This window comes from Notamacropus eugenii, chromosome 4, assembly GCF_028372415.1.
Source record: "Notamacropus eugenii isolate mMacEug1 chromosome 4, mMacEug1.pri_v2, whole genome shotgun sequence".
In the NCBI taxonomy this organism is placed as follows: domain Eukaryota; kingdom Metazoa; phylum Chordata; class Mammalia; order Diprotodontia; family Macropodidae; genus Notamacropus; species Notamacropus eugenii.
The window spans coordinates 438,284,140-438,308,548 of NC_092875.1; the positions used below are offsets into that span (position 1 = coordinate 438,284,140).

At 36.0% G+C, this 24,409-nt stretch overlaps 1 protein-coding gene across 1 annotated transcript in view; it reads right to left on the reverse strand.

Annotated features, from left to right (window-relative positions):
• The window catches only part of DCC (DCC netrin 1 receptor), a 995,337-nt gene that overhangs the window by 371,205 nt on the left and 599,723 nt on the right, over positions 1 to 24,409 (reverse strand). Inside the window, 1 exon segment of the mRNA XM_072606654.1 lies at positions 519 to 667. Within this exon segment, the coding sequence (XP_072462755.1) occupies positions 519 to 667 (149 nt within the window).

Below are 24,409 nucleotides of genomic sequence, written 5' to 3' on the forward strand. Positions count from 1 at the left end.
CAAAGTTGCTAACATATACATGTTCATACAAATTACTCCATCTCTTATGCCACACTGCCTTTCAAGATATGTATACATCACCTATATAATTTTATGTATACATTTCTAAATGTTTATTGTACATATACATATTTTCATTTTTTTTCAAAAATGATCTTTAGATGGCCTAGATGTATGCCAAGGTTTTATAATTCCCCACTTCTTGTGTGAAGCCAACAGTAACAATTATCTGTTGCCACATATAAGAAAATTGGCATCTCTTATATTGACTTGACTCTAATGCCTATTTACCGCCACAGCTCCTTGTGTTCCAAATAACTGCTGCAATTCAGAATTGAATTAAATTATTCAAACTTCCAATAGCAAGTTTTTTAAAACTAATCAATTATCCACTTAATTCACTCACTTGGACTAAATACTCTACTCAACTGTAGGAAGCTTCTGGAAGATATTCTTAGACATTTTTCTAGCCCAAGCACATCTCTGTGTGCAGAGCTATAATGCATTTTCTCGCCTACCTGTTCTTTTCCAGTAGAAGCCTCAGTGCAGAACAATCTGTAACCTTGGACAGGACCATTTGCATAGGCAGGGGGTTCCCAGGAAATAAGAATTGAGGTAGGTGAGGTAGATATAGCTTGCAGGTTTTCAACTGGACCTGGGACTTGCACTATAGACAAAAAAAAGAAGATCGATATAAGAGTTTCTCATTCCATAAAAAAAGATTCACAAAGTTTTCCGGTACATTATAATATATATGTATGGTACATATGTATTTGATATATACATGCATGTATGTGGGTGTGTATGGGTATATATGTATGTGTGTATGTATATATGTATATATTTATACATATATACATACACACGTATATATGTGTGTGTATACAGATATAGATATTTATATGTATATATATATACTTTTAAGAAGTACCTATGCTGTATGTTTGTAAGTTCCTAAATAATTAATACAGAGCTATAGAATCATAGCATTTTAGGATGGGGAGGGACCTTGGAGAAAAATTCTCCAGCCCTCTTATTTTTTGCAATTGAGAAAACTGAAGCCAAGAAATAAAACTATTTGCCCAATGTCATACAAGCGGATGCAGCTAAGACCCAGACTCCAGAATCAAGTTTTCCTAGCATCCAGTTTGTTGTACTTCCCATCACATGATATTGACTCTAAAGTCCAGAAATGAATCAGCATTAGGGAAGATTTATTCATAAATATTATGAATTAGTGTTTTATTTATAGGTCCAACATGAAATGTTTGAGGCAGCATGACCTAATGGCCAGAAAGCCAGCCTTAGTGTCCAAATTACCTAGATTCAAATCTAGCCTTCTGACACATGTTGTCTGTGTGATGTAAAGAAAGTCACTTACCCTCTCAGTGCCCTAAACAATCCTCTAAGACTAAGTTTCTGAGATGCTTTGGTAGAGAGCGTTTCTTCACTAGGGAGCCCCCTGAACCATAGAAATCACAGGTCCTGACTCCTTTCTACCTTTCTTCCCAAGATGACGTACATTAAAACCATGAAATAAGCACATTCAAGGACATTTTTATAGTCTGGAACCATTCTTATATTTTGGCACTGGAATAGGTTGGCTTACTTCTATAAATTACAAGTATAAATTATTATTACTTACTGTTACTCATAGCCTCAGTCTTACATAAACTAAACAAATGCTTAATGTTTGCAGTATATATTAAAATAGATTCCTATCTGATGGATGTGTTAAGTGGTCTTTAGTCATTTGAATATTTTGCTGAGTATTCTTCTTTAAATCAGTTCTGACATTACTTGTCTGCCACATGAAAGAAGAAATCTGCTAGGGAATTCCTTGAATATTTTCATCTCAATATTTTCCCTTAAACCACTGATTTTCCTAAAGTCTTCCATGGAATTAACCTGTCTGATATGTAGTTATCATTTCCATATTGTGAGGTTTAGGTGTGTGATGCTCTGGTGATCTTGAAAATCTGTGCAAAGCTTTTTGACCCTCCTTTTGTACTAGAGAAGAAGTCTGATTGCTATTTTTTTCTTTCTCTTTTAAGGGTGTTTACAGTACCTTACTGTAAAATTTGGGTTAAGTATTTGTTCATGGGCTCTTTGTCATCTTCTGACCTTCATGTGTTGTCTGTGGCTTCCACAGAACTAAAAAAAAAAATTCCATAATACATGGGGAAACACCCATAAAATACCAAAACTGCAATGGGGAAAGTCATAATGTGGAAGGGATCACTGTATTCCTGCGTATTTTTTTTTTTAAACACTGTTTACATTTGAATGAAATTCTTACTTTGGATCACAGTTAAGACCATCTTAGGTCTTAACCTTAAAACCAATCAAGGTTTGGGATTTATGGAAATAAAACACAATGCATATGAACATCTACAATACACACACACACATCCACACATGCTTACATACTCCAACACCTACATATCCACACAATCCAAGAGAATGTCTTTTTTAGCTCGCTGTCTTTTGACAGTGGAAGGTTTTCTCAAGATTATCTGGCCCCTGGTATTCTTCTAATAGAGGAAGATTGCCCTTCTGAGACATTAATCTTTGACCTGTCCTCCCAGAGAGCTATTGGAGAGTCAATGTAATAACAACGACATAAAATCTAATTTGACAGGGTAATGGTGTCTTGTCTCAATACAGTTTTCATTCTCAAATTAGATTTTATGCCATTGTCAATATGAAAAAAAAAACCTTTCTATTTGAGGGAGAAGACAAAAAGAAAACAGGTCATATAGACACTGATACTACTCATTTAATAATAGGATTATGTGGCTGGAATATAACATTTTTTTAAAAAGGCACTCATCCATAATTTTCAAGAGAAGAGAAGTTTCAAGCTCCTTGACTGTGGTTGCTTTCAAGGGATCAATATAAAGACTTCAAAGATAAATTGTTGCATTTTTTGACTTCTGATCAGAGTTTTTCACAATAAAAGAGGGCATATGAAGTAGCAGGAATGGACTAAGTCAGGAGCTATACTGAGTTATGGAAATGCCTTACAAATCCCACCTCCTAGGTTCATCAGCCTACAGATTTATATCCCATTTTAAATTTTACAAAGTGTTTTACATAAGTGATATCAGTTTTTCCTCACAATTACCATGACAGGTAGGTGCTATTGGTTTACCCATTTTATAGATGAAGATGCCAAGGCTGAAGGAAATCAAATGAGAACTGAAGATATCCTGATACCAAGTCCAAGTCTGTTACTGTGCCACCTAGTTGCTTTAACAGTAAAGACCCCGACATACACAGGAGGGCCTGCTGCATGTGTTGTTAGGTCTGCTTTTCTAAAAGGAAAGCAACTTTTGAGGGATCAACAATCACTTTAGTCAAGCACAGGTATCATTCACTTAGTTCAGGGGAAAAAGTCAGTACCCTGAACTTCAGTGAATATACAAACAGAGAAATAAAGACAGGACATACATCACAGATCAACGGACAGATCCAACTATCTGACCATTACATAGTTACCAGAGAGAAATACTGACATCTGGGTTTTCAAAGCTGTGGGGCTCCTTAGCAGCTACCCAGAGTTTTGTCTGGCCAAACAAACACTTCCAGTGAGTAAGTCCCAAAGTAAAACCTCACCTCAGAGTATTTATACACTTTTCAGAGCCAGAGGGCATGACCCTCAGACCCAGTGCCTCAACAGGAAAATAACAAAAGGTATTGAGGTCTATTAATGAGTGAGGAAGATCTTTAACTCTTCCTCCCAGCCACCATAAACCTTCCATTAACATTACAGTTGCCTGTGCAGGTGACTTCATGTTAATGACTTGTCCTTTGATACAGTTATATCAGGAAAAGGGTGCCTCATTCCACTGGAAGTCCAATTTGAACCATACTGTACAGTCATCTACCCATATGCCCTATACCCTTGGAAAAGGTAGAGAGGGGAGAAATAGCAGGTACGGTAGTACTGGAGACAGTTGTAGTAGTGGTCATCTCTCTTGATCCTCAGAACATAAAGGAGATCCAAGAGGAGGAGGATGAGCACCAGGAGATGTATAGGTTGCCACATGTGAACAAAATTCTGAGGCCAGTTTGAGAAAAGACAGGAACCCATGTGACAGAAATAGGATCAAAAAGTAAGGTCAGGAGAACTACCAGGAGGAGCACACCTCTTTAAATTCCAGGATTCTGAGGAAATCCCCAGTCACAGAGCTCTAGTGAAAACACTTCTGTTAAACAAACAGAACACCAGCCACAAGCTCAGTTTTTATAGTGTGCTTAAATCCTCCACACAAGCTAAAGGAAAAAAAAGATAAAATAAACCAAGGCAAGGAAGTAAAACATAAATTACCTGTTGCAATAATATGTTGAATGAAAGAATGAGTCAAGATTTTGACTCTTTGTATGTTGCGTGTATTTACTTGCCAGTTGGAATCATTGGTTACTGAAATTTGAATTTTCACTAGCATTTATGGTTTTGAAAATATAATTGTGGCAAAACAGAAACAAAATAAAGCAAAAATAGAAAAAAAGGATTATAAAGATGATTTGAAGAAACCCTCTCATTTCATCAATGTGACGGAGGGAGCAAAGAACCAAACCACCATTCAAATATACTGTCTGATATCAAATCCAATCCTCTTTGCACCTTGAAGAATTTGAATGGAATCCATCATAGGAAACTGGTCAACAGTGCTTTCAGAATTTTTTCACTTAATTACCTGAACACTGAGAACTTTTATAGCAACCACACTTTATGGAACAGTGATTTGCACATAACATCAGAGGGAAAACAAAAGTAATCTCTTCTTCCTGTCTCTTGCCTTATTTTAAAGTGGAAGAAACTGAGACCCAGGGAACTTATGTGAATTTTCCAAGGTCATACACACATAGGTAGTAAAAAGCAGAGTTGGATTTTGAACCCATCTCTTCAATTTCAAATCCAGCACACTTTTTATGGAAACATGGGACTTAATATACATTGCTTGAATGAAGGAATCAGTTATAGCAGAGGTTGTCAAACTATGGCCTGCACGGGAAATCTGGACCACCCCCACATTTTGGCAGGGCCCCTGAGCTAAGAATGGTTTGATTCGGTCTACAGGTCGTAGTTTGCCAACCTTAAAATTATATGATTATAAATTGTACCAGAGTTGCTTATAGTAATGCTGTGCATGCACTTTTTTCTCACCCTTTTTCTCCCTCCCATTATTTTCAACTGAAACAACCATTATCCATCAAAGTCCTTAAATATTTACACATATTCAGATTTCTTTTCTTTTCTGAGTCTGCGGTTATCAGATGGGACATAAACAATTTGGAAATTAGTAGTAGTATGAAAATATTCCACAAGAACAATGTTGTATGTTCTAGTGTGTAAATTGATTTATTTATATGTTTACACATGGATGTGTCAGAAGTACTGTCCAACAGGAAGAATGAATTAGCAGATTATTAATTAAGGCTCATAGTGCACTTTTGTTGTCAACCTGGCCATCTGTTTCTCTTGTCTAAGGTCCTCTACCTTAATCTTGGTCATTATTACCTGTCAGTAAATGCTTCTAAGTGCTAATTTCCAGAGGTACAGGATTTTGCAAATCCATAGGTGAACTTTGCAACACAGGCCATTTAATCATAGCATTTGAGAATTGGAAAGGACCTTAGGGAACTAACCTTCTAACAAATTCAGGGTTCCTTCTGCAGCGTTTCTGACAGGTGTGAATGCTTTTACTCTCTTCTGACACACATAGTCAAGGCACAAGGTTTTAACTAGATTAATGGATGTCTGCAATTCATGAATATGCTTTCTTTTTCCGTGCTGTGGACACTAGATTCTATACATAGTATAATCATGTGTGTGTGTGTGTATGTGTGTGCTTGTGCACATGCCACATGTGTGAGTCTTTAATCTATCCTTGTTTATATATGCACAAGGCAGGGAAATGGCCAAGTGGATAGCATAGTGGGGCCTGGAGTCAGCAAGACTCAACTTCCTGAGTTCAAAACCAGCCTCAGACATTTACTAGCTGGGTGAGCCCCTGGGCAAATTTAACCCTGCTTGCCTCTATTTTCTCATTTGTAAAATGAGCTGGAGAAGGAAATGGCCAACCACTGCAGAATCTCTGCAAAAGAAAAAAAAAATGTCCCAAAGAGTCCAATCTATGTTGAATAATAATTTTCTAACAAACTACATCTATTTCTCCTCATTTTTGTAGAAGTTAACTATTCAAATAATGGAAAGATTTCTGAATAGATGCATGGTTCAGGAAAGTAACCCATCAATCACACTCATTCCAAACAACCATCTTCATGCCTAAACAACCTTACAAAAATAGTGCAACCTCATCTGGGGAGAAGGAGAAAGGGAGGAAAGAAGCGTTTAGAGGGTGCTAACTATGTGCCACTCACTACATTAAGCATTTTATAGACATTATTTCTTTGGATCCTCATAACAACCTTATGTAGGTGCTGTTATTATCCCCATTTTATAGTTGAGAAAACAGAAAAAATTAAGTAGTTGGTCTAGGGACATACAGCTAGTGAATATCTGAGAGTAGATTGAAACTCATATCTTCCTATTTGCCATACTCCTCTCTCTCTCTCTCTCTCTCTCTCTCTCTCACTCACACACACACACACACACACACACACACACGGAGTAATGCTATTCCATTATATATTTTAGCACCTTGATAGTATAGTAGATAGAATCTGGAGTCAGGAGGATCTGAGTTCAAATCAAGCCTCAAACACTTACTTATTAGCTGTATGACCCTAGGCAAGTCACCCAGTACCTTCTTGAATCAGTTTCCCAATCTATAAAATGAGGATAATAATAATACCTACCTCCACTGTGTGTATCAAATGAAATAATGATTGTAAAGTGCACAGTGTCTGGCACATAATAAGTTACATATACATGTTAGTTATTATTATAAGGTGTTATTTAATATAAATGCAAGGAAGAAGGGCAGATAAGGTAGGTTTTTTTATGTTTCTTATAAAGCATTATTGAATACATACTTCTGAAATGCATATTATTCACATAAGGCAAAGAAAAAAACTCACTTGTATACAATTATATAATCTAGAATGTCCTGCTATTGCAATATATAGGGTAAAGGTTCTGGATCAGGGGATTAAGGGTCAGGAGATCTCATTTCTGAGATAGGCTCTTACTTGAGTGACTTTAGGAAAGTTGATTAATCTCTCTGGGCCTCAAACTGCTTGTGGGTGAAAGTAAGAACCTAGATGAGGTGTTTTCAATTTCTAAGCCCTTACTGCCATCAAGGGACTCAGTTCTCTGAGTCTTTATAGTCATTAAATAAATTACACTGCCTTTAACATATGGTGTAATCATTTATGCAATCAATGATTGAAAATTATAGTGGGGGATGGCAGAGTGAAAGCAGGGACTCCTCTGTGCTCATCCACAAATTCCTTCAGATACCTCTAAGAAGTGAATCTGAAAGAATTTTAGAGTGGTAAAATCTGCTGGGAGACAGAGTATGGCAGATATCTAGCCCAGAATAGCCCAAAAGATCAAAGGGAAAAATCTGTTACACCAGGTTGGTGGAGTCCAGAGCACATGGGAGACACCAGCACAAACAGCCATAACAGAACATGAACAGCCCCAGGCGGGCTAAATCTCCAGGGGTGGTTCAGATGCCCAAACCACTCAGCATATTTCAGGAGTCCAGCAGAACTGGGTGAGAGAGAAGCGTAGGGCTCATGGCAGCTGCAGCAGCTACTCCTGGGGCTATCAGTCCAGTGTTTAAAAAGTCACTTACTTAAACTTCCAGGAGTCAAGAATACAGAGTAAACTGTAAGTGCTCTTACCCTCTCTGATTAGCCTTGAAAATTTCTGGAATAGTGGGGCCAGTAAAAGAGGTAAACAGTCTTTTAGCTCAAAAGTCCAGGGAGAACACCAGGAAAGGCCCCACTTGCTGTGACTGGGGGACCAGTGCAGGACAGAAGTGTCCCAGCAAACTCCACATGAGAACAGCAGGAGATCCTGAGTCGAAGCGGGGTGGAACTGGTAAGCAACAAAACCAGGACTGTAGGTTTGTAACCTGTGGTGAAACTCAGACTTCACCTGGCCTTGGCCTTGACACACAACAGTCAGCTCAGCAACAGATAAGCTGTAGCATTATGTAGCCCCTAGTCAAAAGAACCAGAGGCCACAGAACACAAAGCCAGTAGCCAGGACCCTAGCTCCTAGCATAAGGAATGTGGGACAGAGCCTTCTGGGCACCAGAAGCAGAGATTCACTTTAAAAGTCAGGAAAAAGGCGATCATCATGAGCAAGAAGCAAATTAGAAAAGCAAAGACCATAGAATCTTATCATGGGCAGAGGGAAGAACAAAATACAAATTCAGAAGACAACAGCATTGACACTATACCTACATGTGAAACCTTGGAAGGGAATATGAACTGGTCTCAAGTCCAAAGAATGTTCTTGAAAGAGCTCAAGAAGGATTTTAAAAGCCAAATTAAAGAGGCTGAAGAAAAATTGGCCAATGATTTTTAAAAATACAATTAGCCAAAATTGGCCAAATGGATAAGGAGATACAAATCCTAATTGGAGAAAATAACTCTTTAAAAAGGAGGTAAAAAAGCTAATTGAAGAAAACAATTTATTAAAAATGAGAATTGGGCAAGTAGAAACTACTAACTCTACAAAGCATCAAGAATCAGTCAAACAAGTTCTAAAGAATGAAAATGTAGAAGAAAATGTAAAATATCTTATTGAAAAACAACTGACAGAAAATAGTTCCAGGAGAGAAAAAACTAAATTGTTGATCTACCAGAAAGTCATGATGAAAAAAAAATGCCTGAACAATATCTTCCAAAAAATCATCCAGGAAACCTGCCCCGAGGTTCTAGATCCAGAGAGTAAAATAGTCATTGAAAGAATCCACCCATCATCTCTTGAAAGAAATACCAAATTGAAAAACCTGAGGAATATTGTTGCCAAATTCCAGAATTATCAGGTCAAAGAGACAATACTGCAAGCAGTAATTTCAACTATTCAAATATTGAGGATCTATAGTCAGAATCTCATAGGACCTTGCAGGTTCTACATTAAAAGATTGGAGGGATTGAAACATATTTTGAGAGGAAAAGGAGGTTGAACTACAACCAAGGACCAACTACCCAGCAAAACTGAGCATAAACTTTCAGGCAAGGAGATGGACATTCAATGAAATAAGGAATTTCCAGACCTTCCTGATAAAACGGCCAGAGCTCAATAGAAAATTTGATCTTCAAATTCAAGAAAGGAATAAAAAGGCAAATGGGGAAAGAAAAAAGAAAAAAAAACAAACCTTGGTATTCAGTATGAGCAAATGATTTACATCCCTATATGGAAGGATGATACTTGTTAATCTTGAGAATTGTATATTTATTTCAGCATCTTAAAGAGGTATACGTAGATAGAGGATATGGGTATAAATTAACTAAAGTGATGACATAAAAGAGACTAACTAAAGGATGTGAAAGGAAAAGAAGAAAGGAGGAGGCAGAAAAGGGCAAATTACATCACAGGAAGAGACACAAAAATATGTTATAGTAGAGGGAAAGAAGGGAGGGAGGTGAACATTGTTTGAGCTCTACTCTCATCAGATTTGGTTCAAGTAGGTAATAACATTCTCAGTTAAGTATAGAAATCTAACATACTGCAGGAACAGGAGGGGAAATAGGAAAGAAAAAAGAAGGGGGTAGTTAGAAAGCAGGAAAGAAGTAATAAGGGAAGAGGGAAAGAAAAGGGAGGAGGATTGTTAGAAAGGAGGGAAGACTGAGGAAGGTGGCTGTAAAACTTTTGAGGAGGGGAAGGGAGAAGGAGAAATAAAAGTATAAACATGGGGGGAAATAGGATGGAGAGAAAAACACATGTAGTAATAATAACTGTGTGACAGGAATGTGAATGGGATGAACTCTCCCATAAAATGGAAGTGGATAGCAAAATGGATGAAAAACCATAATCCTGCAATATGTTGTTTACAGGAAACACATTTAAAACGTGGGGATACACACAGGGTAAAGGTAAAAGATTGGAGCAGAATATATTATGCTTCAGCAGAAGTAAAAAAAAACAAAAAAGAAAACAAGGGTATCAATCCTAATCTCAGACAACGCAAAAGCAAAAATTGATCTAATCAAAAGAGATAAGGAAGGAAAGTATATCCTGCTAAAAAGCACCATAGACAATGAAGCAATATCATTACTAAATATATTTGCACCAAGTGGTATGGTATCCAGATTCTTAGAAGAGAAGTTAAGGGGATTACAGGAAGAAATAGACAGAAAATCTATACTAGTGGGGGACCTCAACCTCCTCTTCTCTGAACTTGATAAATCTAACCTCGGAATAAGCAAGAAAGAATTTAAGGAATTGAATAGAATTCTGAAAGAAGGTAGTTTTACTCATATTTTCTCCCATTTATTTTAATTCTTCTATGTAACATGAGTAATGTGAAAATGTGTTTAATAAGAATATATATCACCTATATAAATATATATATATGCAGCCATATATGACTGCATGCCATCTTGGGGAAGGAGGGGGGAAAGACGAGGAGCATATTTAAAACTTATGGAAGTGATTGTTGAAAACTGAAAACATATAAACAAATAAATTTGGAAGAGAAGAAAATGTAACTTATATAGCTTGAAAAAAGAAAACTATAGTAATCATTATAGTTTGTCATGAGGAATCAGACTATTCTATGATAATAGTGTCATGTCTTCAAATTTTAATCATACATAATGCATTTGAAAGATGAACAATTATATTCAGCCAGGCACTTTAACTCTTTAAGTATCTCAAGCACAAGCAAACTCACATGGCTGATTCATTGGGTCAATTTTTCAGCATGTTAGTACTTGCTGAACTCTCAGAAGATATATGCAACCTTGTGACCAAATCTAACCTTCTCTCTGTCTTTTCCTTTCTCTGTGTTGCTTGGTCTCTCTGTGTGTATCTGTTTCTCTCTCTGCCTGTTTCCCTCTGTCTCTATATCTGTCTTTCTCTTTTTCTTTCTCTGTGTAGTTCTGTTTCTGCATCTCTACCTCCATCTGCATGTCTGTTCCTTCTTTCCTTCTTTCATTCCTCCCTCCTTCCCTCTTTTCTTTCTTTCTTCATATCACTTTTTCTGTCTACCTATTTGTCTCAATCTGTCTCTGTCTCTCTCTGTATTGCTGTCTCTCTCTGTGTCTTTACCTACTTATCTGTCTGTCTGTCTGTCTCTCTCTATCTATCTGTCTATCTATCTATATCTATATCTATATATATCTTCTCTCTTCCTTCTCCTCCTTATATTCCCTCCCTCTGTCCTTCTCTCCATGCCTCCCCCTTTCCTTCCGTTGTCCACAAATATTTATGCCGCATTGGTCAAAACTTGAAGTCTGTATTATCTTTTTCTGAAACAGACTTGCCAGATTAAATGAAAGTCATGTCCATAAGAATGCAAATGTATTCCCTTTGCAGGACTCTTTTAGGAGGCCCAGGACATGGCACTGTGCTCATGAGTCTGGCTCTTTATCATTATACTGATGTTGCACAACTAGGAATCCGCAATGAAGACAAATGTGAGTGTCACCAAGTGTGCCGTTGAGCCCTTGAATATTTAAAGTGCTTTCACAGTGACTGTTCATTCTAATTGATGCAAACATTTCTAAATCATCATTATAACAGTCACCAAATCACATTTCTTTGAAACAACCAAACTAAAAATGCCTTTGACATTCTTTTTCATAAGTTTACACTCAAATGATGAACTATTTCTCATAAGCACAATTCAAGCTAAGAGATCTAAGGATCCTAAACACTGGAAGGAACTTTAGACATCATCTAATCCTACCTGTTTATATGACCAAAGAGGGAATTGAGGCTCAAAAAGGTTAAATGATTTTTCAAAGGTCACACAGCTAATAATTTGAAGCCAGTCTACAAAGCCAGATCTCTTGAGTCTTAATCCAGTACTTTCCCAGTGTATAGATTTGGCTTCTTCACCCTTTGATTGTTTGATTGCTAGTTGCAGAACGATTACTGAGGCCATTTTCTGTTGTAATGGTGGACAGCCATGGCTCAGTAATTATCTGTAGGTACCTGTATCTTTAGATCACAAAGTGCTACTTCTTTAAACAGAAGATTTCAGTGGTTGACTTCACACTGAACATGTTTCAAATGCAAGCTATTTGGGAGATAGCTTGGGTTTATTGATAATACAGTAGATATTCTGATTGCTTCTTTTATTTTTTTCCTCTTGTACTTAACAGCTTTAATGATATTTATATGAAATCTGTTTCTGTTCTGTATGGGGTAGACAACTTCAAAAAGCCTTCAGGCAATGTAATTATTAGCATAATGAAACCCCTTCTTGTCTGAACTGTACTTAGTTAGGAAATGTGACAGTAATTTGGCAAGAAAGAAGCACAGTACTGCAGGGTATGTTTCTATTTCTGATCTAAAGGAACCTGACAGAATTTGGTTAAATTTAATCTCTATCACCTATTCATTTTCTATTTGGTTTTCATGTGGTCTATCTGCTAGGCCATTTTACGTTGAACATAACTGCTATAAACATATAAACATCTCCCTCTCTCCATATATTATAAGGATATATAATATGTAATATATATATAATTCTATATACACATGTAATATGTTTAATAAAATGGGCATTATAGATAAGCACACTTGATATTTTCATAATGTATAATATACATAAATGTACAAATAAGATCTATAATACACACAAACACATATATATACGCAGTTGTATAGCACATTTATCTATAATATGTGCATTTTATATGCGCATAATATACCTATGTGTTCTAATAAGCACACAGTACATTTTTTGACAACTAAACAAAAATTACTACTGTGGTTTCACTATCAGCATGGTGTGGTGGATACAGGTCAGTCAGAGAGTCAGGAAAACAATGTAAAAGGTCTATCCCTGACATGCTAGCATGTGACCATGAGCAAATCAATTTACCTAAAAACTCTCTAAAATTATAATTAATTATATTCATTGGTAGAAGTTTCCATGGGGGCAGATCTCCAGAGCAGTGACATCACAGATCCAGACCAATGTCAAAGAAAATAAAAATTAAAATGCTTTTCCTCAAAAGAAACAATAAAGTAGAAAATAATTATTTTTATTAATCAAACTTAATTAGAGAGAGCACTTTTATAAGAATAGTTAAATCTGTAATATGACAAGGCAAGGACCATTCAAAAACCTTGATCAAGAATTGCTGAAATAGTTGAATGTCTATCTTGGAGGTAATTTAGAACAGGGCTTTATAAATTAGCATTTGTGAATTTTTTTAAAAAAAGGTAATTAAATCCCAATGTTTCCCCTTGTAATCTTGCATATTTTGTTAAATGCATTAAAATAGCTTCATAATAATGCATGCCTAGGCTTCATGAGACTGCCAAAGGGATCCCTGAAACAAAAAGAGTTGAAAACCCCTGCTCTAGACAATTCTGCTAATTTTACCATGGAAATAATAGACAGTGTATACTCATGCCAAGTGGAGAGTGGGAGCTGCTAGCTGGATGATCTGGCTCCCAAACTATGTTAAAAGAGAATATTCAGATAATGAAGATATACACCTCTGCATCTGTATGAGTTTGAATGGTCTGGAAAAGGGATTCAATCCTGTATATGAGCACAAGATAACAGACATCCCATCTACAAGTCACTGAATCAGCCATATGTGGATGCAAAAGCAAACAGCCATGGATTTTGTGTACCATACACACAGTGTCTACTTTATTCTTCCTTTTTTATTAATTCATTTGAAATCTTTCAGAAAAAGCTTAATTCCCAGCAAATCAATGCACTGTGAATTTTTACAAATGGGGGGGAAATGTTCTCGGAACAAAGTTGTCTGTATAAGGACATTTTAGCTAGGAAGTATCTTGTCTATAGAGCTAAGGTGCAACACATTTTACAGATAACCCTGACTGCTTTAGTATATTTCTTTGAGACATTAAAATTCAGCTTTTTTAATGTAGAATTAGAATCAGAGAGGCAACTTAATATACTTGAAACTTGGGTTCTCTTATATGGTGGGAACATAAATGTATACCAGATCTACCTCTATTCCCATTCAAATGATACATTGTATCCATTAATAGATCATAGAATAGTGGAGTTGGAAAGATGATTTAGATCTTCTTCAGAAGGTAGCATTCCATAGGTCAATGTTATAACAGTATAACAGAGTAGGAGTGCTAACAGGCAACTCTATAAGAACAAAGCAACACATTTTGACTTAAAAACATTTATTCGTTTCTGTGTAGACCTATGAATTTTACAAAAACCAAGAAAAACAGAAATTTGAAAAGTTCTGATCACAGCTTTGGTTGTTTTCAGGAACTGACTGATAGCAATATCTCATTTCATCGCATATAAAGGATTCCCCTCCTCCCAACGAAAGAGTATCGTAAGATGAATGCTAGTGTTATTTTAAGGAATCCAGTTAAACTTGAACTTATTTTCTAAATTATGATTTGACAACATTTCAATGATTCTTCAGTAGCAAGTTCAGGGCAGCTAGATAGCATATGGATAAACCACTGGCTCTGGAGTCAAGAGGACCTGAATTCAAATCTGGTCTCAGATACTAGCTAGATGACCTTGGACAAGTCACTTAACCATGTTGCCTCCCTCCAAAAACAGACAGTTCATAATCATAATTCTAAAAACAAGATAACTATCTGAAGCAGCAGAATTATGTTCCTCTGGCACTGTACTTCTAGAAAATAGTGCCTATGATTAAAAACAACATTAAAAAGGAAACCAATAGTGCTAGACCTGGGATCCTTTGTCAGATTTTTAATATTTATCATGTACAATAAATTTTTAAGGAGAATGGTTTTGGCTTCTAATAAAATTATTATGAAGAAGGACAAGGACAAGCAGACATCATAAAAAAATGAACTGAATATTCTGAGGGTAAAAAAAAGGTTTGTATACATAGTTATTTCCCATGAAAGTGTGGAAAAAAGTGAAAAGACAAAGTCCTGAGCCTGAATTATCTAGATCACTGCTTCCATTTCCTACACCATTTTATATGAATTGGAAGTGTAATGGAAGAGATTGCATTTCATTGACAAAGTGATTTATTTCAAGAGGAGCAGGTGTGAATAGTGCACATTGTGATACCTTCTAAGGTGAGATGATACAAGGAAAGGAAGCTGTCAAATCTGTTATGTATGATTTCTTGCACTCTCACAGTTTGGGTAATAAAGTAAACTAGAGATTTTAACATTGGGAGGTAAATATAATCTTAATGAGACTTAGTGAGATGGCATTCTTGAATAGAATATGTGGTAATAGAAGGGTACAACTTGTTTCAGGGAAGAGGTTAAGGGGAAGGGAGAAAAAGCTAAGGTAGTATGTGAAGAGATTATTCATTAATGTGGAAATCCATAATCTTAACATGGGACAGAATCAAAAGAAGGAGATACAGGCAATACAGTGATGGAAATATACTACAGACTGCCAAGCACATGGGAAGGTTTGGATAATGAGTTTGCAAAATTGGCAAGAAGGTAGGATATAGTCTTGTTAAGAGACTTCAGCTAACTAGCTGAGCACCTCTGGGAGGCTGTTCTCTGCTAAAAGGAGTGCAGCTAACCTATCATCTATCTATCTATCTATCTATCTATCTATCTATCTATCTATCTATCTATCATCTATCTATCTGTCTATCTATCTATCTATCTATCTATCTATCTATCTATCTATCTATCTATCTATTTATCATCTCCTTGTCCTGATAATTATATTTTAAAAATATATAGGAATAAAGTAAAAGAACTGCTCTTCTGAACCAAATGTTGACCAATAAAGTAGAACTAGTTGGTGAAATGGAAAAATGAGTATGTTAGGAAAAGTGACCATGCAAACAAAAAATCTGTTAAAAAAATAAGGCCTTGCTTGTGGAATCAACTCCAGGATCTCAAACACTATGGCCACAGAGTAACAGCACGGGTACACTGAGAATTGGCAAAGAGCCCTGCAAAGGACAAACAGGAGAGGGTTTGAATTACATCTCAGGGACTTACTATGTTTGTCATCCTACCTCTCAGAGTCTCAGTTTCCTCATCTTTTCTCCTCCTCATCTTTAAAATGGGCAAAATAATATTTTTACTACTTTCCACAGAAAGTTGTTTTAGTAACTTTGTTTACAAATAGCTTTGTTTACAATCGCTTTGTAAAGTATCAAACATTACATAACTACAGCCACTATTACCCATTCAAATCTAGAAAGGCTTTGAGTATAGATCTGGTGAGAGAATATATCTCTCACTCAACATCCATTCTAACTGGTTTGGAGAAGATTATCATTAAGTTGGCCAGAAGATAATAAATATTTTTGGTTTCAGAAATTCACGAAGAGCACACACAAAGATCATCTGCTCTTATTATTTTAATCATTAGCTCTATGAAGATGATTTCGACCATCATCATCATCATCATCATCATCTTAAATTGTCCAAAAGACAATTTATTATATTTTTCTCCAATCCATCAGTCTTCCTAACTTCCCTACTTCTATCAAGGGTAACATCATCTTTTCTGTCTCCAAGAGTAACCACCTCAAAGTCATTTTCATCTTCTCCAACTCTCTTGCACCCCCACATGTCTGATAAGTTACCAAATCATATACACAGTTCTACATCTACAATATCTCACATGTCCCCTTCTTTCTACTGCATGACCTACCACTGTAGTTCAGGTCCTCATTTTGCCTGAATTACTGGAATAGTCTCTTACATAGTTAGGAGATTTCCATCAGTTTCTTGTGTCTCCAATCCATTCTCCACTGAGCTGCCAAAGTTGTTTCCTAAAACTCATGCCTAACTCTACCTCTTTCTGCGTCCAGTGCACCCTTAACACAGTTGGAATAATTGTCACTCAAACTCTGCCATAGTTTGACTTTCAGCCACCTATTCCGAAGCATTATATGTTGCTCTCCTTCTCATATACTGTGATACACTAAGACAGTCCTACTTACTGCTCAAATGAGAGATTGCTAAAATACTTAGCACTGTCCCCAGCACACAGCAACTGCTTAACAATGCTTGTTCCCTCTCTCTTCCTCTCTCTGTCCCCATCAGAAACAGCTTTGAATGTTTTGCTTCCATACCTTTGCAAAGGTTCTCCCCCATACCTGGAATGTAGACTCCCTCTTCATCTCCACCTCTTAGAATCCCTTTCTTCCTTCAAAGCCTATGCTACCTCTTTATGATGCAAGTTCTCCCCAGCTCCCCCTCCCCCCACCACTCCAAACAAAATTACCATTTTTCCTTACTCTCCTACATGGGATTTACTTAGGATTGTATATGCTATTTCCTCTGTAAGAATGTCAGTGAGGATAGAGACTATTTCATCTATGTCTTAGAATCTTCAGTGCCTAGTGTACTTCTTGGCACATGATAGGCACCTAATAAATGGTTGTTGGTTTCTTGATACTAAAGACATCACAGGTTTTTTAAGTATTGCTGGACTTTAGGAAATTAGATTTCAAAGAATTCAGAGAAAAAGTGGAGAGGAGGTCTCCATGATATGAAATTCCAGATAGGAAAGAGCCTTAGGAAGGAAAGGAAGTTCTCAGGAACAAATTTCTGATGACTTAGAGTTAAAAACCTTGATTCAAATCATTTTCCTCTTTACTCTCTGTATGTCTCTGAACAAATCACTTGAACTTCCTAGGGCAGGGGTGGGAAACCTGTAATCTCGATGCCACTTGTGGCCCTCTAGGTCCTCAAGTGTAGTCCTTTGACTGAATACAAACTTCATTAACTTCTTTTTGTGCATTTGAGGACCTAGAGGGCCACATGTGGCCTTGAGATTGCAGGTTCCTCACCCCTGGTCTTGACGAATTTCATATCATACTAAAAGAATACTTTAAGGATACTAAAAGGATACTAAAAGAACTTGCAGATATATTTGTTGAATTACTGTGGGTAATCTTGGAGGATTCATGAAGCACATGAACCATGAATTTGGAGGGAAGCAAATATCTGGATTTTTTAAAAATAAGTAAGAACTTGCATATGTTAGTGGGAAACCACCACAACCACCTATTGTTAGACTGTGTGCTTTGACTCAATTATCTGCCTCAAATTCTGCTTGAGACTAAGTAAGCCAAACTGAATTGTACAGTTACCTTCATTTTATTTAGTCTGACCAGTCTCTATAGCCCTCTTAATAAAATTCTACAACATATTTTTCATAGGATATTGTTGATTTCCTTGCAGCTTTTTGGCCATTGTTTTTTATAGGAAGATGATGTCAGCAACCAAATAGACAACCATCAAGAAGAAAAATTTGGACTGAGGAGACGTAGACTACTTCAGTCAGAGGGAACAACCCATATATCTGGAATAAACTCTCAACTAACCTTTGCCTCTTGGATCCGCTAGCTTTCTTCATGACTCAGATCAAGAGCTACTTCCTTCAAGAAGTCTTTCCTGATTCCCCCAATTATTAATCTTTCCTTCTGAATCACTATGCATCTACCCTCTTTGATTATTTTAACATGTTGAAACCCCCCTACCCCCAGTGGAATGTAAACTCTTTTAACAGGAATTGTTTCTCTTTCATATGAGGGCCCATTACCTAGCAGAATGTCTAAAAATAGTATGTGCTTATTAAATGCTTGTTAAATAAGCATTTATTAAGAGTAAGTAATGCAGATTAATTTCATTTTTTTTTTGATGCTCATGTCATAATTCCTCTCTACAATTGCCCTGACTAGTGGAAGTCCTGACTTTGTTTTAAGAGAACTGTAACAAGGAATTCAATACTTCTCAAATAGTTCAAATCATGTTTGGATAGCTCTACTTGTAAGATGTTTTCCCCCTAACAAATGACAAAATCTACCTCCCTGTAACTTCTACCCATCAACCATCATCTGGCCTCTAGAACCAAGCAGAACAAAGCAAATTGTGCTCCGACATGACACTTCAAATATTTGATAAATATCACTTTTTTTTTCAATGTTTTCTCTTCTTCTGGCTAAACATCCCCAATTGCTTAAACCATCCCATTAATGCATAACATCAAACTCTATCCAATTGTCCCTTGAACATACTCCTGCTCAACAGCATCTCTGCTAAAAGGCAATGTCCAGAACTATTCACAAAATGCCAGATGTGAGCTGATGAGAGTAGAGCGCAATAAAAGCATAACTTTTTTTTGCTCTGGCTAATATATGTATATTGGGGCAGCTAGGTGGCACACTGAAGAAAGTGCTAGACCTAAGGGCCTGAAGACTCCTCTTCCTGAGTTCAAATCTGCCCAAAGACACTTAGTTGAGTGACCCTGGGCAAGTCACAACCTTATTTGTCTCAGTTCCTCATCCATAAAATGAAGTGGAGAAGGAAATGACAAACATTCCCATATCTCTGCAATAAAATCCTGAATGGGGTCGTGAAGAGTTAAATGTGACAGAATAGCAACAGAACAAAATTATGCATCTCTGCATGTAGTCTACATTAGGTAGACTTCATTAGGTCCTGGCATTTTCATCAAAATGAAGACTTGCAAAATCCTTTCCATATCTCAGAATCTCTGATGGGACTATTTAAGTTGATCATTTAGAAAATTTAGCACTAACAACAGAAGATTTTTAAAAAATGAAATAGAATTACTGAGATATTCTAACTACAATAATCAGCTTTATGATCTCACTAACTCTCCTAATTACTTGTCATATTAATACATGCTACATAAATATACTCAGTTCCACACATTGGTCTATGAATTATAGTCAATAAATTCCTTCCTGAGAAATAAATCACTGAGGGGAAATAGTTTGATTCATTTTTTGATTTTTTTTTTGGAAGGTTGGGGAAAAAGAACATTACACAGAACCAGAAACATTTAATTCTTCTTCTCTCATCACAGATGTTGTTCTTCATTTTTTTTCAGTTACATCCAATTCTTTGTGTCTGCTTTGGGTTTTCTCCCTCTCTCCTTCCCTCCCCCCTTCTTCCTTCCCTCTCTCTGTCTCTGTCTCTGTCTCTCTCTGTCTCTCTCTGTCTCTGTCTCTCTCTGTCTCTCTCTGTCTCTGTCTCTTTCTGTCTCTCTCTCTGTCTCTCTTTCTCTCTGTCTCTGTCTCTCTCTCTCTCTCTCTCTCTCTCTCTCTCTCTCTCTCTCTCTCTCTCTCTTTCTCTCTCTCTCTCCAGGATTTGGAGGAAAAGGACCTAGGTCCACACTCTACCTTTGTCATATGCCATCTATGTAATCTTGGACAAGCCACTGAACTTCCTTATCCTCACTTTCCAAATCTTTAAAATAATGGAGCTGAATTGTTGTTATTGTAGCTGCGGTTGATCCTTCATTTTTGAAGAGAACGTCACCAGATGATATCTTGACTCCTGTTAACTGGATTTAAGTATGCAGAGTTACACAAAGTCATCAGCCTCACTCTCTTCTAGAGTCACCAAAGTTCAAAGGCAAGATCAAAGTCAAGATGACTGGTGATGGCCTGGGACATAGTGGATGACAGGGAATCTTAGGTAACTGACCAAGCTCTAAGACCCCACAGTGGCTGCTTCAGATGTCTTCAAGGCTGTGGCTTATGAAGTCTCTTCCCACTTTTAATCTATGATTCTATGATTCCCTCATTCATGCGTTACATTTATGGGTATGCTAACAATGTTTTTTTTTTTGCTTGAAAATATATGTCATCATTGATACAATTAACTCATGTTAAAGAATATCAATTGAATTTAAAAATTATGATCCTCTAATATTTTACATCTACCTTACTTCCTCTACACCTATAGGTTCATCTATCTTAGAGCATTAAAAAAAATAAGTACAAGAAATTAGCAGATCAGATGGCACTACTACAAAGGAATTCCTCTTTTTTTTTTTTAAATGTCGGTATTTTTGGGACACCTGGACACTTCTTCTATCCTCTTTTTGACACCAGAATAAAAAAAATTAAAAATAAAGTTTCCTATGAAAAAGGAAATAAAAGAAAGAAATTACTGCAAATGAAGCAGGGTAGACATTTGACCTTGACAGCGGTGAAATTAATATTCACTCTGAGAATCTTTTGACATTTATCACACTGGAGCTCCTTTAAAACCCCAACACACATGTATTCAAGGAAAAGATTGATAATCACACTACCAGGGCAATAAAACCTGGTTGTTCCATATCTATCTGAAGCATCTTAAAGGCTCCCGGTCTGCTGACTGAACCACCCAGAGGATTAAGTTTATTTTATTTTCAGTATTCAAAAGATAAGGAGTTCATTAACCACATGGAAGATTTTAGCGTGTTCTGAGATAGCTGTAGGAAGACAAATAGACTTCAGGAGTAAATCATTTCACAGAAGTTTGAGAATGGCTTTAAGTAAAAATGAACATTGTTGTATTTCTTTGAATCAAAAGCTGAGCTTCTTTCCAACCCAAAGCCCTTGGGGCAGCTCATCTTTTCCTTTGATGTTATAAAGTGGCAGACCAATGAAAATAGAATCTCATTGTAATATTATCAAAGGACATTAATTTTGTTGGTGAAATAAATAATGGAATAACTGTAACATAAAAAGTTCACCAAGATAACTACTTCCCAAAGTGTTTCTTTGGGAGTCTAGAAGGGATCAAATTGGTCCATAGCCTTAATAGCCATGAAACTTAATGAAAATGCTTGATTTCATCCTGATGATTTATGCAATTAGAGGGCATTATTTTTAAAAGCTATGTTAGCAAGATTATTCAAGATATTTCAAATTGGAATAGAAAATAGGAAAAAAAAGAATATATTATTTTCAGATGTGCATCCAGGCTGATATAATATATAACATTTTTTTTTCTTAGATGGGGGTATAGAATAAAGCAAGGATCATATCTGTGGTTGACAAAATACCTAAAGTAAATGTTTTGTTTTTAATCTATCAGGATGCATTCAAGTACTTTCTGGGTTTATACAATGTGGAGGTAATTTAAAACAAGTCAGAAAAGGTATACTTGAATTTTCAGTTCAAAAAGAAAAATCCTAACCTCCCTGCTTGTAGGAGTGATAATCAAAATAACAATTCTGTTCTGGGAGATCTATACTTACTTTGTGAATCACTATAATTGATCTTTCAGCTGATCCCAATCCCTTCAAAGAGTTGTGATTTACATAACTGGGGAGTACAAAACTATATACCAGATAGAGTCTGAGCAAGTTAATATAACTTATTCAGAATAAAGTTCAAGCACTTTAATATCAATAAAGTAGCAGTATGCTATTTATGATTAGTATCATATGTATATAACTAGTTTTACATTTATATGTATATAAATATGTGTATTCATGTGTATATGTATTTTATGTATATATATGCATATATGTTTATATACACATGTATATATACCATTTATATATAATTCATAATACCAGTTTTTAGGAATACAAAAACATACATGCAACCAGTTATATATAAAATATGTATTATTTAAGACACATACACACAATGCTCCAACTTTTAGAGGAAAGACATTATCTTTAAAATTGTTAAAATGAATTTAATTGTTATTTCTTTCCCCATAAATTACCTTACATTATAAGGAGGCAATATGATATAATAAAAGGAGTTCTAGACTTGAACTTAGAAAGATATGAGTAAAATCCTATCTCAGACACCCTCAAACTGTGTGACCCTGAGGAAGTTACTTAACTTCTCTCTGCCTCTTCACCCACAATATGTCATGAAGTTCAAATGACAATATATTTAAAGATCTCTGCAAACCTTAATGTGCTATATCAGTGATAACCAGTAGTAGTAGTGCTATACCCAGAAGCACATGATTTCTTCTTGTACAGAGTTTAAGTCAATCAGTTGAACTTTGACTTTTTCTGTTTACTACAAAAGAATCAATAATGAGTAAATGAATATGGAATTAATAGTCCAATAGTAAATTAAAATTTAGAAAAGCAAAAGACTTTTTAGAAATTCTTCTTAATTTTTAATAGGAACATTTCATATATATGTGAATATATAGATGCATATAAATATGTGTGTATATTATCTATATATGAACATAATACACAAATATCATATCTCTTAATGGGGATTCTTTGTACTTTGATAACCAAAATTAAAGGTGAATCTATGAAATTGCCCATGTCTGCCAATTGCAACATGGTAGAGTGCCAATCCACAAGAATTCATTTTTTTACCTATAGTAATTATCCTAATTATTGAAAAATCAGGCTACTGCAGTATAAGTTGATCATTTGGCAATCTATAAATGGATGGGGGCTGAACTGGAATGATGTCAGTGATAACAAATGCTTTGATGGATGAACATTTGATTTGTAGAGATGAAGAGTAGTGTGTTAAAGTAGAAGATGTATACAACTATGAATAAGAAGACTTGACTTCTAATTGGTTGGGAGATTGGACAAATGATTTTATGTAAACCCCTTGTTTCTATTGTTTCATCTCTAATAGGATGATAATAATTCCTTCTCCTACCATCCAAGCATATTGTGAGGATCAAAGGAGATATAGAAAGTTCTCCCTTTATGTAAATTTGTATTAGGCAAATTTGACGATACATAAAGAATTGAGGAAGAAATCTACATTCCAAAAAAAAAAAATTAGGACAATTGCTTATGCAAATCAGATTCCCTAAGGTGCTGTATGAAGCAGGCATTATAAATGGTGGTGGAAAGTTGAGAATCATCTCTAAGTCAGTTCCTGAGTTTCTGCAGAGAGTGAGTGAGCAGTCTGCCTCTCCCTGTGCTCAGTAATGACATTGATATTTTCACCAGGGTTGGCAGAAATATTCTCTTGAGAGGAAAAGTGAGCCATCTTATATGGGTAAGTCAATAGACTTGGAAATAAAAGTGAAAATAATTAGAAAATATGACAGTACATTAACTTAGTTTTGGTGTTGACCATGAACACCATAGTGAAGGACGCTGCCCAGATAAAGAGCTTGCAAAAGGAAGTGAATGCATGAAGTCAGCTCAACTATGGAAACAAAGGGAAGGTGTTATTCTAGCAAGTCAAAACTATTAACTATGTGGATAGAAGATCAGACTCAGAGGAATATTTCTTTAATTTTGATGACAATTCAAGCCAAAGTTCAAAGTCTTTTTGAAGTCTTAAAGGTAAGGAACTGTGAAGTAACACAGGCATTTAGAGCAAGCTGTTGGTTTGCATGATTTAAAAATCACATAGGATTTCACAATGGGCAAGTGTCAGGAGAAGCTACTAGTGTCCATATGGAAGCATCAAAGAAGTCTGCAGAGTTCCTGCAAAATAATAGATGATGTTCCCTACTTGTCTTAGTAAATCTTTAATGTAGATAAAACCAGCTGATTTTATAAAAACAAATGCTATCTCAAACCTACTTCTAGGTGGAGTGTCTCCCCTAAAATCTTAG